Source organism: Hippopotamus amphibius, chromosome 3, assembly GCF_030028045.1.
Source record: "Hippopotamus amphibius kiboko isolate mHipAmp2 chromosome 3, mHipAmp2.hap2, whole genome shotgun sequence".
NCBI lineage: Eukaryota > Metazoa > Chordata > Mammalia > Artiodactyla > Hippopotamidae > Hippopotamus > Hippopotamus amphibius.
Genome location: NC_080188.1, coordinates 109,873,228 through 109,887,119, shown reverse-complemented (window position 1 = coordinate 109,887,119; position 13,892 = coordinate 109,873,228). Strand labels below are relative to the sequence as shown.

At 36.4% G+C, this 13,892-nt stretch overlaps 1 protein-coding gene and 1 pseudogene across 1 annotated transcript; both read left to right on the top strand.

The window, feature by feature from the left end:
* The first annotated feature begins 310 nt into the window (after nucleotides 1-310).
* Nucleotides 311-1,258, top strand: LOC130849590 (olfactory receptor 4C46-like). The gene has a single exon (XM_057728584.1). The coding sequence runs from the start codon at nucleotides 311-313 to the stop codon at nucleotides 1,256-1,258; it is 948 nt and encodes a 315-aa protein (XP_057584567.1).
* Nucleotides 1,259-11,744: 10,486 nt separating this feature from the next.
* On the top strand, nucleotides 11,745-12,496 carry LOC130848628 (olfactory receptor 4C11-like; annotated as a pseudogene).
* Nucleotides 12,497-13,892: the final 1,396 nt, after the last annotated feature.

Below are 13,892 nucleotides of genomic sequence, written 5' to 3'. Positions count from 1 at the left end.
TCACTGTCACTATATGTGAGATCTACTGCGTCACGTTGGCCTCTGAGTCATCTCACATGATTAAGTGTGGACAGATGATCTCCTGCCTCTGTGTTCACTAAGTTCCTTGTGTCTATACTTTAAACATCACCTTACTCCAGGAGATAATTTGAGTAATTTTCAAAAAATTGGAAACTTTTTTCTATCTCAAAAAAAAATCTCCTAAGATTTTGTTCAGTAGAATTTAAAGATTTATTATTTATTAGATGGACAGGCTCAAAAAATTTAAGGTGAAATTTAAGAAAAAGTGACTTTTTCAGGTAATATAACTATGCATAACATGAAATATATGGCGAATAAGAATAATGTGACAGAATTTATCCTACTGGGGCTCACAGAGAATCCAAACATGCAGAAAATCATATTTGTTGTGTTTTCTGTCGTCTACATCGTCTCCATGGTGGGAAATGTGCTCATTGTGGTCACCATCACTGCCAGCCCATTATTGGAGTCACCCATGTACTTTTTCTTGGCCTATCTCTCCTTTATTGATGCCTGCTATTCCTCTGTCAATACCCCTAAACCGATTGTAGATTCACTCTATGAAAAGAAGACCATCCTATTCAATGGATGCATGACCCAAATATTTGGGGAACATTTCCTTGGAGGGGCTGAGGTCATCCTGCTCACTGTGATGGCCTATGACCGCTATGTGGCCATCTGCAAGCCCTTGCACTATACAAGCATCATGAATTGTCGAGTGTGCTGCCTGTTAATGGGAGTGGCATGGGTGGGAGGCTTTCTTCATGGATTCATACAGATCCTCTTCATCATCAGGTTACCCTTCTGTGGACCTAATGTCATAGATCACTTTTTGTGTGATCTGAACCCTTTGCTCGATCTTGCCTGCACTGATACCCACACTCTAGGGCTCTTTGTTGCTGCCAACAGTGCTTTCATCTGTCTGTTAAACTTCCTCCTCTTGATTGGCTCCTATGTGGTCATTTTGTGCTCCTTAAGGACTCAGAGTTTGGAGGCAAGGCAAAAAGCCCTCTCCACCTGTGTCTCCCATATCACAGTGGTGGTCCTATTCTTTGTGCCCTGTATATTTGTGTACATGAGACCGGCAGCTACTTTACCTATTGATAAAGCAGTTGCTGTATTCTACACAATGATAACTCCCATGTTAAATCCCTTAATCTATACCTTGAGAAATGTCCAGATGAAACATGTTATTAGAAAACTGTGTAGTAGGAAAGCTATTTCAGATGATAAATAAAATATGCTTGGAGCCTAACATCATATACTCAGTTGCTGCACAGATCAAAAGGAAATTGTCAACAATCTTAGCAAAGTATACCTATGGCATAAAGAACAAAAATTAACTACCAAAAATCATAGATTGTGCAATGAGAGAAGAAGAAATGAGGGCAAGAAAAAGAAGAAAAATCTAACCAATGATAAATCTTGGAATATTTGGAAAATTCTACCAAATTTGGGCTTAGTTTTATGAGCTTCATCAACATATATAGATTCATAAGCTTCCATTCTAACGAAAATATTAAAGAAATACAAAATATATTGGTATTGAGCAGTAATCTCTATAACAATCCAAAGAGGTAGGAACTGCTATTTTCCCCATTTTACAGGTGAGGAAACAGAAAAAATAAAGTTCCAAATCAGAAATACTGAGGTATACACATATGCACAAGGGTAAGTCAAAAATTATCTGCACCCCAGTTATCTTAAAACTTCTGTAAATTCTACAGCCAGAGTCCAGATAATATTTGGCTCACTCTTGTGTATACACACACATATATATAGACACTAATACATGATGTATAACATATATACATATGTATATGTTTTATAAATTAGTATATATTATATATAGTATGTAGTATTATGCAACTATTATATATTAGTTCATTATATATAAATAAATTCTAAAAGCTTTCAAAAATAATTCAGCTCATTTTTATGTATCATAGTTGATGGTAATATGTTGACTGTAGCAATGTAATATAAAATAAATTTAGCAGTATAAATGCAATAGGCCATTTCAATTCTAAAGGGTAAGTCAGGAATATTAAATCATGTTTTCAAATTTCCTTATAGCATTCACAATCATTTTGTATTGCTCATGTAAGAATCTTATGCTGAAAACTTATAAGAAAGAGTGATGTCTCAATTAAAAGGATATTTTAGTGTCAGACAGGAATTTCTATTTATTAAATAGTCATACTTTATAAAGTGCTTGCCTACTTGCTAACAAGAGTTTCTACAAGTAGCACAATGTCTATTGCATGATAAATATTGAATGAATAAATAAATATATGATGGGAAATGTAGGCATTCAGTAAAATACAGAGCAAAAAAAGTAGTACTGAGACTAGGAAATTGTTTCTACTTTGATATGTTTCAGACTATGAGGAGAATTGTATCTGGAACTCTTTGGGAAACCACAATTTGTTTTTAATCCTGCTTAAACTAGGAATAAGAAAGAAATAGAAACTGAGTATTTTCTCCTATGAACAAAGAGTTTACCTTGGTATTCTCTCTGCTTTCAGCAATATTTCATCTTATGAATGTGGGCTGTTTTTGTTATTTCTCTGTTAATTAGTTTGCTTCCTGGTAACATTTCATTATGAAAAGCTGTTTTTAAAAATGTGTATCTTCATCTACACACAAAGCAATTTTAGGATAAATACATCAAATTCACTTCCTCCATCCTTCATTCATCATACAACAGTAATGTTTGAGCCCAAGGGATGTATTAGGTACATTAATAGTTACTGGGGCTTTGGTGGTGAGTAAAAAGAAATTTAAATGATGTCTTCACAGACCTTAGATCCATTGAGAAACTCCCAAAAGAAAGCAGAAAAATACAATATAGGGTTATAAATAGTAAGATAGTAGAAACACAGGGTGCAATGAGAGCATGTTTGAGGGACACACAACCAAGAACTGGGAGCTCAGAAAAGGTTCAAGGGTGAAAATACATCAAAAATGAGATATAAAGGTTGAGAGAGAGTTGGTAGAATGGATAGGCATAAGTTGGAATAAGAATATTCCTGGGAGGTATAATATATAACAAAGGCCAGAAAGTGAATATAAGTAGGCAGGATTCCTAATATATTCGATATAGCTGTGGTTGTTAAAGCAACTATTCATTCACCAATTACCTATTGAATGTTCTTTGTGTGCCAGGCAACATGCTGGACTTATAAAGGGTAAATGGCAAGGTATGAGAGTGGAGAGATGAGAACAGAGCAGATCAAGAAGGGTCTCATAATTGTGTTAAGGCTCAAAGCTAAGTACTGTGAGGAAAAGATTGGAAGTTTTTTAAGCTAACAAATGATGAAATTAGTTTTAAGTTTTAGATTCTCTAACTACAGTATGGAAAATAAATGGAAGGAAACAAGACAAAAAAGCAGAAGAGTGTTAGGAGGTTCCTGTAGTGATTTGGGTGTGAAATGGTAGAGGCTTCAATACGGAGGGGCCAGTGATAATGCAGAATGCTGTGGAGCCTGATGCTCCAGCTCAAATCTCCTTCACGGAGCAAGTGTTCCCAGGAATACCTGCTGTGGGTCTGGGCTGCTAATAGCTCACAGCCTTATTCTTTCTGGACAATTGCACCAGAGCAAATTGGAACTGACTCACTGGGGGAATATGCTCACTATCCAAATGCCCACCAGTAGCCAATGAATGAGTGGAGTAGGAGTGAAAAAGACTGGTCCCCTTGCTTTAAGGAGGAACAGGTGCTCTAATACAGTATTCACTACAGAGCACCCATGTATCCAGGATGAAGCCAAACTAATTAGAATGACATCCTTTAGTCCCCCTCTCATAGGCAGCTTCCCTTACCATCTCCTTATACATTTCTTTCATAAAAATTGCATCTCAGCATCTGCATCTAAGAAACCCAAAGTAAAATGGAGAGATAGAGTAGGGTTCTAGAAATATTTAGGAGGTATAAACAAAATAACTTGATATAGGATAAAGATGTGAAAAAAAAAAGTCATGGATTAAATCCAGATTCTGGCTTATATGACTGCATATTTGAAGAAAATGAGAAGAAGGAACAGAGAGAAGATGAGTGGAAGAGGTCTTTGCCAGTGGAAGAGGTCTCTCCAACCCCAATGGACATAGTCACTCATCCTCTGTCTGAAGGATTGATCCTGCTTTGGGTATGAAGTGCTGGAGGCCTGAACTTGAGAACACTGTGACAGCCTCCTCTGCAACAGTTGCCCTGAAAGGTAATGGTGATTCTCCTCATGACCCGCCCTCCACAGCACCCCTCTGCTTCTAGTTCTGTAAGTAGACACAGGTACCAGGAAGGCCCTAAAAGTGAGGTGCAAAGTGTGACACATGAAGAGGTACACTGCACTGCAAAATAACTCTTGATACTTGAGTCTTCTAATTTATTTAGATGGAAGTCCAGGGAATGTATATGGGAATGGATAATCATAGAAAAAAAAAGAGAAATTTTGACCAGACCTCTTTTATTGATATGGGCTCACAAAGCAGATTCCACATTTAATGTTGCAACTGGGGGAGGTAAGAAAGGCTCAAACAGTTTGTGTGGTGGTGGCTAATGCATGAACCAAATGGTGGCCCACAGTGAGCGGTTTAGAAATACCTGAATTGTTTTTGTTTAATGTAGAGGAAGAGATTAAAAAGCATAAGGGGATTGTAATATTAGAGTGGATTTGTCAAATTAAGATCTACTCAGATGCCCTGGGTGAGTCCAGAACACATATCTTTCATCACAACTATGAGAAATAAATTTGTAGGGGGACCCTCAGCATCCCTAAGAAGCTCTATGATGTCTCTTTTCTATAGGCCAAGCTTCTAGTAAAAATTATGGCTATGGATTTGCAAAATCCAAATGCAATGGGAGTGATCTGATCCTGGGTAACAGGGGCCTAGTGATGGTGCTCAACCCCAAATACAAGGTGGGCTTCATTACCATAATGAACAGCAGAGTCAAAACAACAAGCAGAATAATAAACACAAGAAGACATAGTGTGCTGTCTAGCTGATCATGGTGTTTCTAGAGTAAAACAGAGGCAGTGTACTCAATTCTCAGTTGTTATGTGTCAGCAGAAAAGTTCTAGATTGAGTAAACAAAATTCTAACTCAAATCATAAAAACAGAAATTCCTGTCATCAAAAACAATTCCCAGACTTGAGCTAGTTAACAGATTCAGAATTCTATGAATAAATGGGAGATTCAATCCTCTTGAGGAAGGATTCTGGTACTTCCTGATACATATTTATCATTTCATCTTTCCCTCAGACTTTCCCAATGGGACCTCTGTCCTTTTATGAGTTTAACTATCATGGTAAAGTAAATACTCAGACCATTCAGGAAATACTGGACACTGACTCTGACCTGAAACTTATTCCAGGAGATCAAAAACAATACGGTAGTAAGAGGTTATGGTGGTCTGGTAACCAATGGAAGTTTAGCTCAGGTCTATTTACAATGGGTTCATTGGTTACAGAACTCATGCTGTGGTTATTTCCTCAGTTCCAGAATGTATAACTGGAACAGACATACTTAGAAATTGACAGAATTCTCACATTGGTTTGCTGACCTATGGAGTAAGGGGCATTAACATAGAAAAGGCCAAATAGAAGGCATTACTGTTGAAAATAGTAGACCAAAAGCTGTACCACATTCTTGGAGGTATTGTAGAGATTAGTACCACCATCAACCCATGAAAGATTCAGGGGTGGTGATTACCACCACATACACATTCAACCCTCCAATTTGCCTGTGCAGAAGGCAGGTGGATCTTGGAGAATGACAATGGTTAATTGTAAGCTTAACCAGGTGGAGACTCCAATTGCAGATGCTGTACAAGTTGCAGTTGTATTTCATGAGCAAATTAACAGAACCTCTTGTAACAGGTATATAGCTAGAGATCAATTTTTATGTTCCGGTTAATGAGGACAAACAGAAGCAGTTAAATTTCAGCTTGAGTGGCCAGCAGAATGCCTTTGCGGTCCTACCTTATGAGTGTATCAACTCTCCCCAGCATTATGTGACTATCTTTCATTCTATGTGATATCGCACTGATCCATTATATTGATGATATTATGCTGATTGGACCTTATGATCAAGAGTAAAAACTATTGTAGATTTTGGTAAGACATTTTAGTGTCAGAGGGCAAAATTAATCCAACTACAATTCAGGAAACCCAAATTCAGTGAAGTTTCTAGGAGCGCAGTCATATGGAACATATCAAGCCATCCCTTTTAAGGTGAAGGAGAGTTTGTTCTATCTGTCCTCTCCTTTAACCAAAGGAAATGGATGAGGCTCTTCTGGCCTCATTGGATTTTGGAAGCAACATATTTTTCATATGGGTGTGTTTCTCTGGCCCTATTATAAGGTGACTAGAGAAACAGCTAACTTTGAGTTGGGGCCCAGGAAAATACAATCCGCAGGATATCATGCAAGTTTGGGCCAAATAATTTAGTAGATCCATGATGCTTGATGTATTAGTGATAGACAGGTATGTTGGACTCTTTTGCAGGCTTCCACATGTGAACTGCAGTTCAAGCACTTAGGATTTTGAAACAAGGCTTGCCATCCTTTTCAGATAACTACTCTTGAGAAATAGCTCTTGGCCTGCTAGTGGGCCTTAATAGAGACTGAACACTTCACCATGGGCCACCAAGTTACTGTGCAACCTGGGCTGCCCATCATGACCTTGGTGTTATCTGACCCATCACAGCCATAAAGCTGGGTGTACGCAGCAGTACTCCATCATCAGTGAAAGTGCTATATACATGATCTGGCCCTAGTAGGACCTGAAGGCAAAGTTGCATGGATAAGTAGCAAAAATTCTTATGGTCCCCACTCTTGCTACACTTCCTTCACTCTCCCTGCCCGCACCTATGGATTCATGGGGAATTGACTATGATCAGTTGACAGAGGAAGAGAAGACTTGGGACATGTATACAGATAATTATGCAATGATAAGCAGGAATAACCAGAAAGTGAAGAGCTGCAGCACTACAGCCCCATTCTGGAAAATTCCTGAAGGTCAGTAGTGATGGAAAATCCCCCAATGAGTACAAGTTCAAGAAGTGAACCTGGTTGTTCAATTTGCTTAGAAGTAGACATGTCCAGATGTGCAATACATCCTGATTTTGGTTTTGGCCAATAGGGATTTGAAAGGAACAAAATTGGAAGATTGATAACAAAGAAAATTGAGGAAGAGTTTGTATTTTTGTACTTCTCTGAATGGGCAAAACACATGAAAATACTTGTGTCTCATGTCACTAAGGATAAAAATGGGAGTGGTGCCACTTACAATTACTTTTAGTGAATTATTAGCAAAATTTTTGCTTCCTGTTCCCATGTCTTATGTTCTGCTTGCTTAGAGGTCTTGGTTCCAAAGGGAGAAATACTTCCACCAGGAGACATAACAAGATTTTACTGAACTCAGAGCTAAGACTGCTGGCTGACACTTTATCTCATGTCTCTAAATCAATAAGCAAAGTAGTAAATTACTGTGCTGGCTGTGGTGATTGATCCTAACTACCAAGGGGAATTTGGATGACCACTCCTCATTGGAAAAAAGGAAAAGTATGTGTCTAATACAGGAGCTCCCATAGGGGCTCTCTTAATATTACCATGTCTGATGACTAAGAGTAATAGGAACTATTATACAACAATAGAATCTAGGCAGAACTATTAGTGACCCAGAGTTTTCAGCAGTCAAGGTCTATGCCACCTCACCAGTAAGTATCATAGCCAGTGTAGGTGCTTATTGAAGGTACAGAGAATACACAATGAATAAGAGAAGGAATTAGTTATAAAGACCAGCTACAGCCATGTGACCAGTTACAGAAATGAGACATGTAATTGTTCTACGTCCTCATTATTTTATAAATATGTTTGTGTATGTGTCTGTATACACATATACGTGTGTATACATACACACGCACACATATATACACATATGTATCTGTTTTATTCTTTCTCTTATTACTATTTCATGTAAATAAGATATGTTAACTTTTTTCACAGTATTTAAGTATTATTAATTTCCATTACAATATTTAAAGTTGCAAGATATCAGGGAATTTACCTCAGAAGGACTCTACCTCCCTATTTTGGGAAGGACTTAGTGCATTTTCACTTATACACAGGACATTTGTGCCATGTTAGGTGGAATTATGACCTTAGTATTGTCCTTATATAGAGATTAACTGTGGTTAAAGGAGATGCATACTGGTGCTAAAAGGATATTCAATATATTTGTGATGGCCAATTCTTTGTGTTAAGGTGACTATGCCATGAGGTATGCAGATATTTGCTGAAACATTGCTTTGGGTTGTGTCTTTGAGGTTTTTCTGGATGATATTAAGATTTTAATTGGTAAACTGAGTAAAGCATATTTTCCTCTACATTGTGGGTGGTCCTCATCCAATCCACCAATCATTGAAAAGCCTGAAAATAACAAAAGGGTGACCTCCTCTGAGTGTGAGAGAATTTTTCTACCTGAAAACCTTCAAAATGAAATATCAGCTCTTCCTGTCTTAAGGTTTGCATGCTGGCAAATTAGCTCTTCCTGACTCTACAGCAGCTTCTTGCCTATGCACCTGAACTGGGACATTGACTGTTACTAGTTTACAGCAGCTTTGGGCCTTTAGACCCAAACTAAGACATTGGCTCACCAGATTTTTGTACTTGCCAGCTTCCATAATTACAAGACCCAATTAATTGAAGTAAATCTCTTCCTATGAATATAACTATTGATTCTACAACATATCACATTTTCATGGACTGAAAAACTTAATATTACTAAAATATCAATAATACCAAAAACAATACAGATTCAAACAATCCCTGTAAAAATACCAATGACACTTTTTGCAAATATGGAAAAATCATCTGAAAAATTAATATGGAATCTCAAGGGAACCCGCACGCAAAATAATCTTGAAAATTAAATGAAGTTGGAGATCTCTCACTTCTTGCTATCAAAACATACTTTAAAACTACATTATTCAAAACAGAGTGGTACTGACATAAAGAAAGGCATTTAGACCAATCAAATGGATTAGACAGCCCAGAAATATACCATCACATTAACAGTGAAATGGCTTTCTACAGGGCTGCCAAGAACATCAAATGGGATGGGGAAAGGACAGTTTTTTTCAACAAATGAAGTGGGCATAATTATATATTCCCAGGCAAAGGAAGGAAAGTGGACACAATGTACACCATACACAATACACTCAAAATGGATCAAAGACCTTGACATTACAGCTAAAAATATAAGAATCTTAGAAAAATTAGAGTGGAAAAGATTTAGGACGTTAGATCAGATGATGAATTTTTGAATAGGACACCAAATACAAAGGTAACAGAAGAAAAATAGGTAAAGTGTAATTTATCAAAATTATAAACTTCTATGCATCAAAAGTTACAATCAACAGAGAGAAGGAGGAACTTCCCTGATGGCACAGTTTTGATCCCTAGTCCGGTAAGATCCCACATGCAGTGGAGCAACTAAGCCTGTGTGCCACAAATACTGAGCCTGCAAGCCACAACTACTGAGCCCACATGACACAAGTACTGAAGCCTACACACTTAGAGCCTGTGATCACAACTACAGCAGCCACTGCACTGAGAAGCCCTCACACTGCAAGGTAGAGTAGCCCCTGTTCACTGCAAATAGAGAAAGCCTGTGCAGCAGTAATGAAGACCCACACAACGAATAAATTAATTAATTAATTAATTTAAAAAAGACAGAGAGAAAAGGAAACTCACAGAACAGAAGGAAACAAACACACATCTGATTAGAAGTTAATATCCAGAATATACAAGGAATTTCTACACTCAACAACAAATAATAATCCAATTAATAAATGGACAAAGAACTTGAAAGGACCTTTTTTCAAAAAAGATATACAAACAGCCAATAAGCACATGAAAAGATGTTCAACATCATTAATCACACTCGTGCACTGTTCATAGAAATGTAAAATGGTGCATCCATTATGAAAGACAATATGACATTCCTCAAAAAGTTAAAAATAAAATTAGAATATGATTCAGCATTTCCACTTCTTGGAATAGACCAAAAATAATTGAAAACAAGGACTCAAAGTGATATTTATAGGCCCATATTCATAGCAGTGTTATTCAGAGCAGCCAAAATGGTTAAGTAACCTAAGTATCCATCAACACATGATAGATAAAGTAAGTGTGGTGTAGTTAATGGAATATTATTCAGCATTGAAAATGAATGAGTTTCTGACACATGCTACAACACAAAGCATGAGGATGTGTTAAATAATATAAGCCATTCATTTTTCATAAACTCTGTATTTTATAACAGGTTTATACTTACATGTAGATCATAAAAATAACAGAGTTTCCATATACCCCAAATTCAGTTTTCCCTATCACCTATCACATCTTAGTATGGTACATTTGTTACAAATAGTTAACCACCATTATTATACCATTTTTAAACTAAAATGCATACATTAACCAGATTCGTTAGCCACTACTAATGCCATTTTTACAGCCACAGTGCGGGTAATTTTTGACTCACCCTCCTATATACATCAGAAGAATTCTACTGAAAAGTTTCAGGTATGACTTAGAGCTTCATTAGCTCATTCTCTAAATTCCTGATTCTAAACTTTAAACCTGCAATTTAAAAGAATGTTCTGATTTATAGAAAATGTTCTCCTTCTGTATTTCCTTTATTTGAGAATCAATGAGTCCACATGTCTTAAGAAAACATACTGAAAGACTTAGAAAAACAATAAATACCTGGACAAATCTAACTTGGGCAACAGTATAATTTTAAAAGTACAAATTTTAAAAATAGAAGCTTAATTTAAAACTGTAAACTACTAGAAAGCTTTCGTAAAAAGAATTGAATTTAGTAAAGGCAACAGATTAAAGTAAATTTCATGATAGACTGGACCAACTGACTGGGTATTCCTTGGTGAAATTTTATGTTTATTTTTTCTCTCTCTCTACCCCACCTTCTATCATCTGTGTCTCTGTGAGTATGTAGGTTTTGTTAAGGAAGACATGCTGGATTTTTTAGACACTCATTCTTTGATACAATATTTACTAGAAGAATACTTTATAAATGGCTATTGGTTCAAGAAATTTAAAAGCATATTGAGTAAATTATGCAAGCGTTTTCTCTACTTCTGCAACATGGCTACCCTAACATTGATATGTTCTTGATGAAAATTGAAAAAATCAATCAGCTGAAGAAGTTATTCATTCATACCAATAACCCAGATGAGTGTTTATTATGTCTGAAGAATCATTTACTTTCTCATTATTCTTATTTCTCATAGCATTATTTTCATATGAAATTGGGCAAAAAGTTTGAATAAGTATCATGAATTCCATTTTATTCAGGTAAAAGGAGTACACAGCAGGTAAATGATTATCCAATGGAAAGTGGCAGTTTGAGCATGTGTATTCAACCTCCAAATTTAGTATTTAGTTTCTAATTATCTTTTTTCTTTCTTCTTTGCAGATTTTTCCTAACCAGTGCCTTCCCTTTAAGTGAAAAAAAATGCAGCAAAATAATAGTGTAACTGAGTTCTTACTGTTAGTACTGACACAGGATCCTAAGAAAGAAAAAATGGTGTTTGTAACCTTCATTTTCTATGTGGGGAAGATGGTGGGGAATTTGCTTATTATTATGACCATCAATTCCAGCCAAACACTAGGGAGCCCCATGTAATTCTTACTATTTTATTTATCCTTAGTTGATACCTGCTTTTCAACTTCCACAGCTCCTAGACTAATTGTGGATCCTCTGTCTGCAAAGAAAATCATCTTACAATGAGTGTCTGACTCAGGTCTTTGCACTGCATTTATTCAGATACATGGAATTCTTTGTCCTTGTCCTCATGGCCACGGATTAGTACGTGGCCATCTGTAAGCCCTTGAATTACTCAACCATCATGAGGCACCAGGTCTACATCATCCTGAATGTTCTTGCAGGGAAAGGGTCTTATATACATTCTATGGCTCAGATTATCCTGGCCTTGAGATTGTCCTTCTGTGGATCCAATTTGATTAATCATTATTGCTATGATATTCAGCCCTTGTTAAAACTTGCCTGCATGAATATTTGTATGTGTTTAATAGTGGAATAGTGGGGCCATTTGCACAAGCAGTTTTGTAATTCTGATGATCTCACATTTTTTTATCTTTCATTCACTAAGAAACCACAGTGCAGAAGGGAGGAAAAAAGCTCTCACCACTTGCACTTCCCACATCATTGTAGTCATCTTATTCTTTGTCCCATGTATTTACCTATACACACGTCCCCAAACTACCTTCCCCATGAAAAAGGTAGTGGCAGTATTTTACACTATTGGAGCACCCCTCCTCTTTCCAGTCATTTTCACACTGAGGAAAGCAGAAGTGAAAAATGCCATGAGAATGTTATGGAATGTCAAATTTAACTCAGAAAGAAAAAGATGCAATGAGGCCCTAACCTGATTATTTACTAATTCGTGGTTTGACTAAATCTGTACAGACCTCATATATGATATTGCATGACTACTGTGGGAATAACACACCATCATGTTTAAGATTGTGAGTTGCTTTTTTACCTAGTTCACAGGTGAGATGAATATCAATGCTTCTCATTTCTTGAGTGGACCAAACTTACCAATCCTAACATGTTCTCCTGTTGAAGTGTATATTTTTAAATAAATTCAGTAAAATGAGGAGTTTTCATGTTCTGATTTAGTTTTACTTTCTGGGACATTAAAATTTCCAGTGTCAACAAGGTTGCCTCAGAGTTTGCATATATCATGCGTGAGATTGGCCATATGTATAAAAGAGGATATAAATGCCATGATTTCATCATAAATTCAACATGAGCACAGACACAGACAAACACGTGTGCACACACACACAAAAACTATACATGGGGTCATGGTTATTCACATTTCAGATGAAAGAATAAAATAATTTTAGAGTTATAGAACAGAATTAAATAAAGTTAACCTGTAGGTGAAAAAATATAGAATAAGTTATGTAAAGAATTAAAATGTATAAACTCATTTTAATTTCTAACTTTATTGATGGATTTTTTTGAAGAGTTTGGCTAAAGTCTTATCAGTTTTGTTTGTCTTCTCAAAAAACCAGCTTTTAGTTTCATTGAGCTTTGCTATTGTTTTGTTCATTGCTATTTTATTTATTTCCCCTCTGATCTTTATGATTTATTTTCTGGTACTCATTTTGGGTTTTGTTTGTTCTTCATTCTCTATTTGATTTATGTGTGAGGTTAGGGTGTTTATTGAGATTTTTCTTGTTTCTTGAGCTAAGTTTGTATTGCTATAAACTTGCCTCTTAGAACAGCTTTGCCATGTCCCATAGGTTTTGGATCATTGTGTTTTTGTTGTCCTTTGTCTCTAGGTATTTTTTTGATTTCTTCTTTGATTTCTCCAGTGATCCACTGGTTGTTTAGTATATTGTTTAGCCTCCATGTGTTTGTGTTTTTCACAGTTTTTTTTTTTCCTGTAATTAACCTCTAATCTAATACAGCTTGTGGTCAGAAAAGATGCTTGATATGATTTCAATTTTCTTAAATTTTCTGAGGTATTATTTGTGGCCCAAGATCTATCCTAGAGAATGCTCCTCATGCACTTGAGAAGAAATTGCATTCTGCTGCTTTTGAGTGGAATGTCATGTAAGTATTGATTAAGTCTAATGTGTCATGTAAGACTTGTGCTTCCTTACTAATTTTCTGTCTGGATGATCTGTCCATTGGTACAAGTGGGGTGTTAAAGTCCCCCCTATTATTGTGTTACTGTCAATTTCCCATTTTGTAGTTATTAGCATTTGCCTTATATACTGAGGTGCTCCTATGTTGGGTGCATGTATGTTT

What these genes read in the sequence shown, in the direction of transcription:
- LOC130849590 (XM_057728584.1), top strand. Translation starts at nt 311, where the DNA reads ATGCATAACATGAAATATATGGCGAATAAGAATAATGTGACAGAATTT.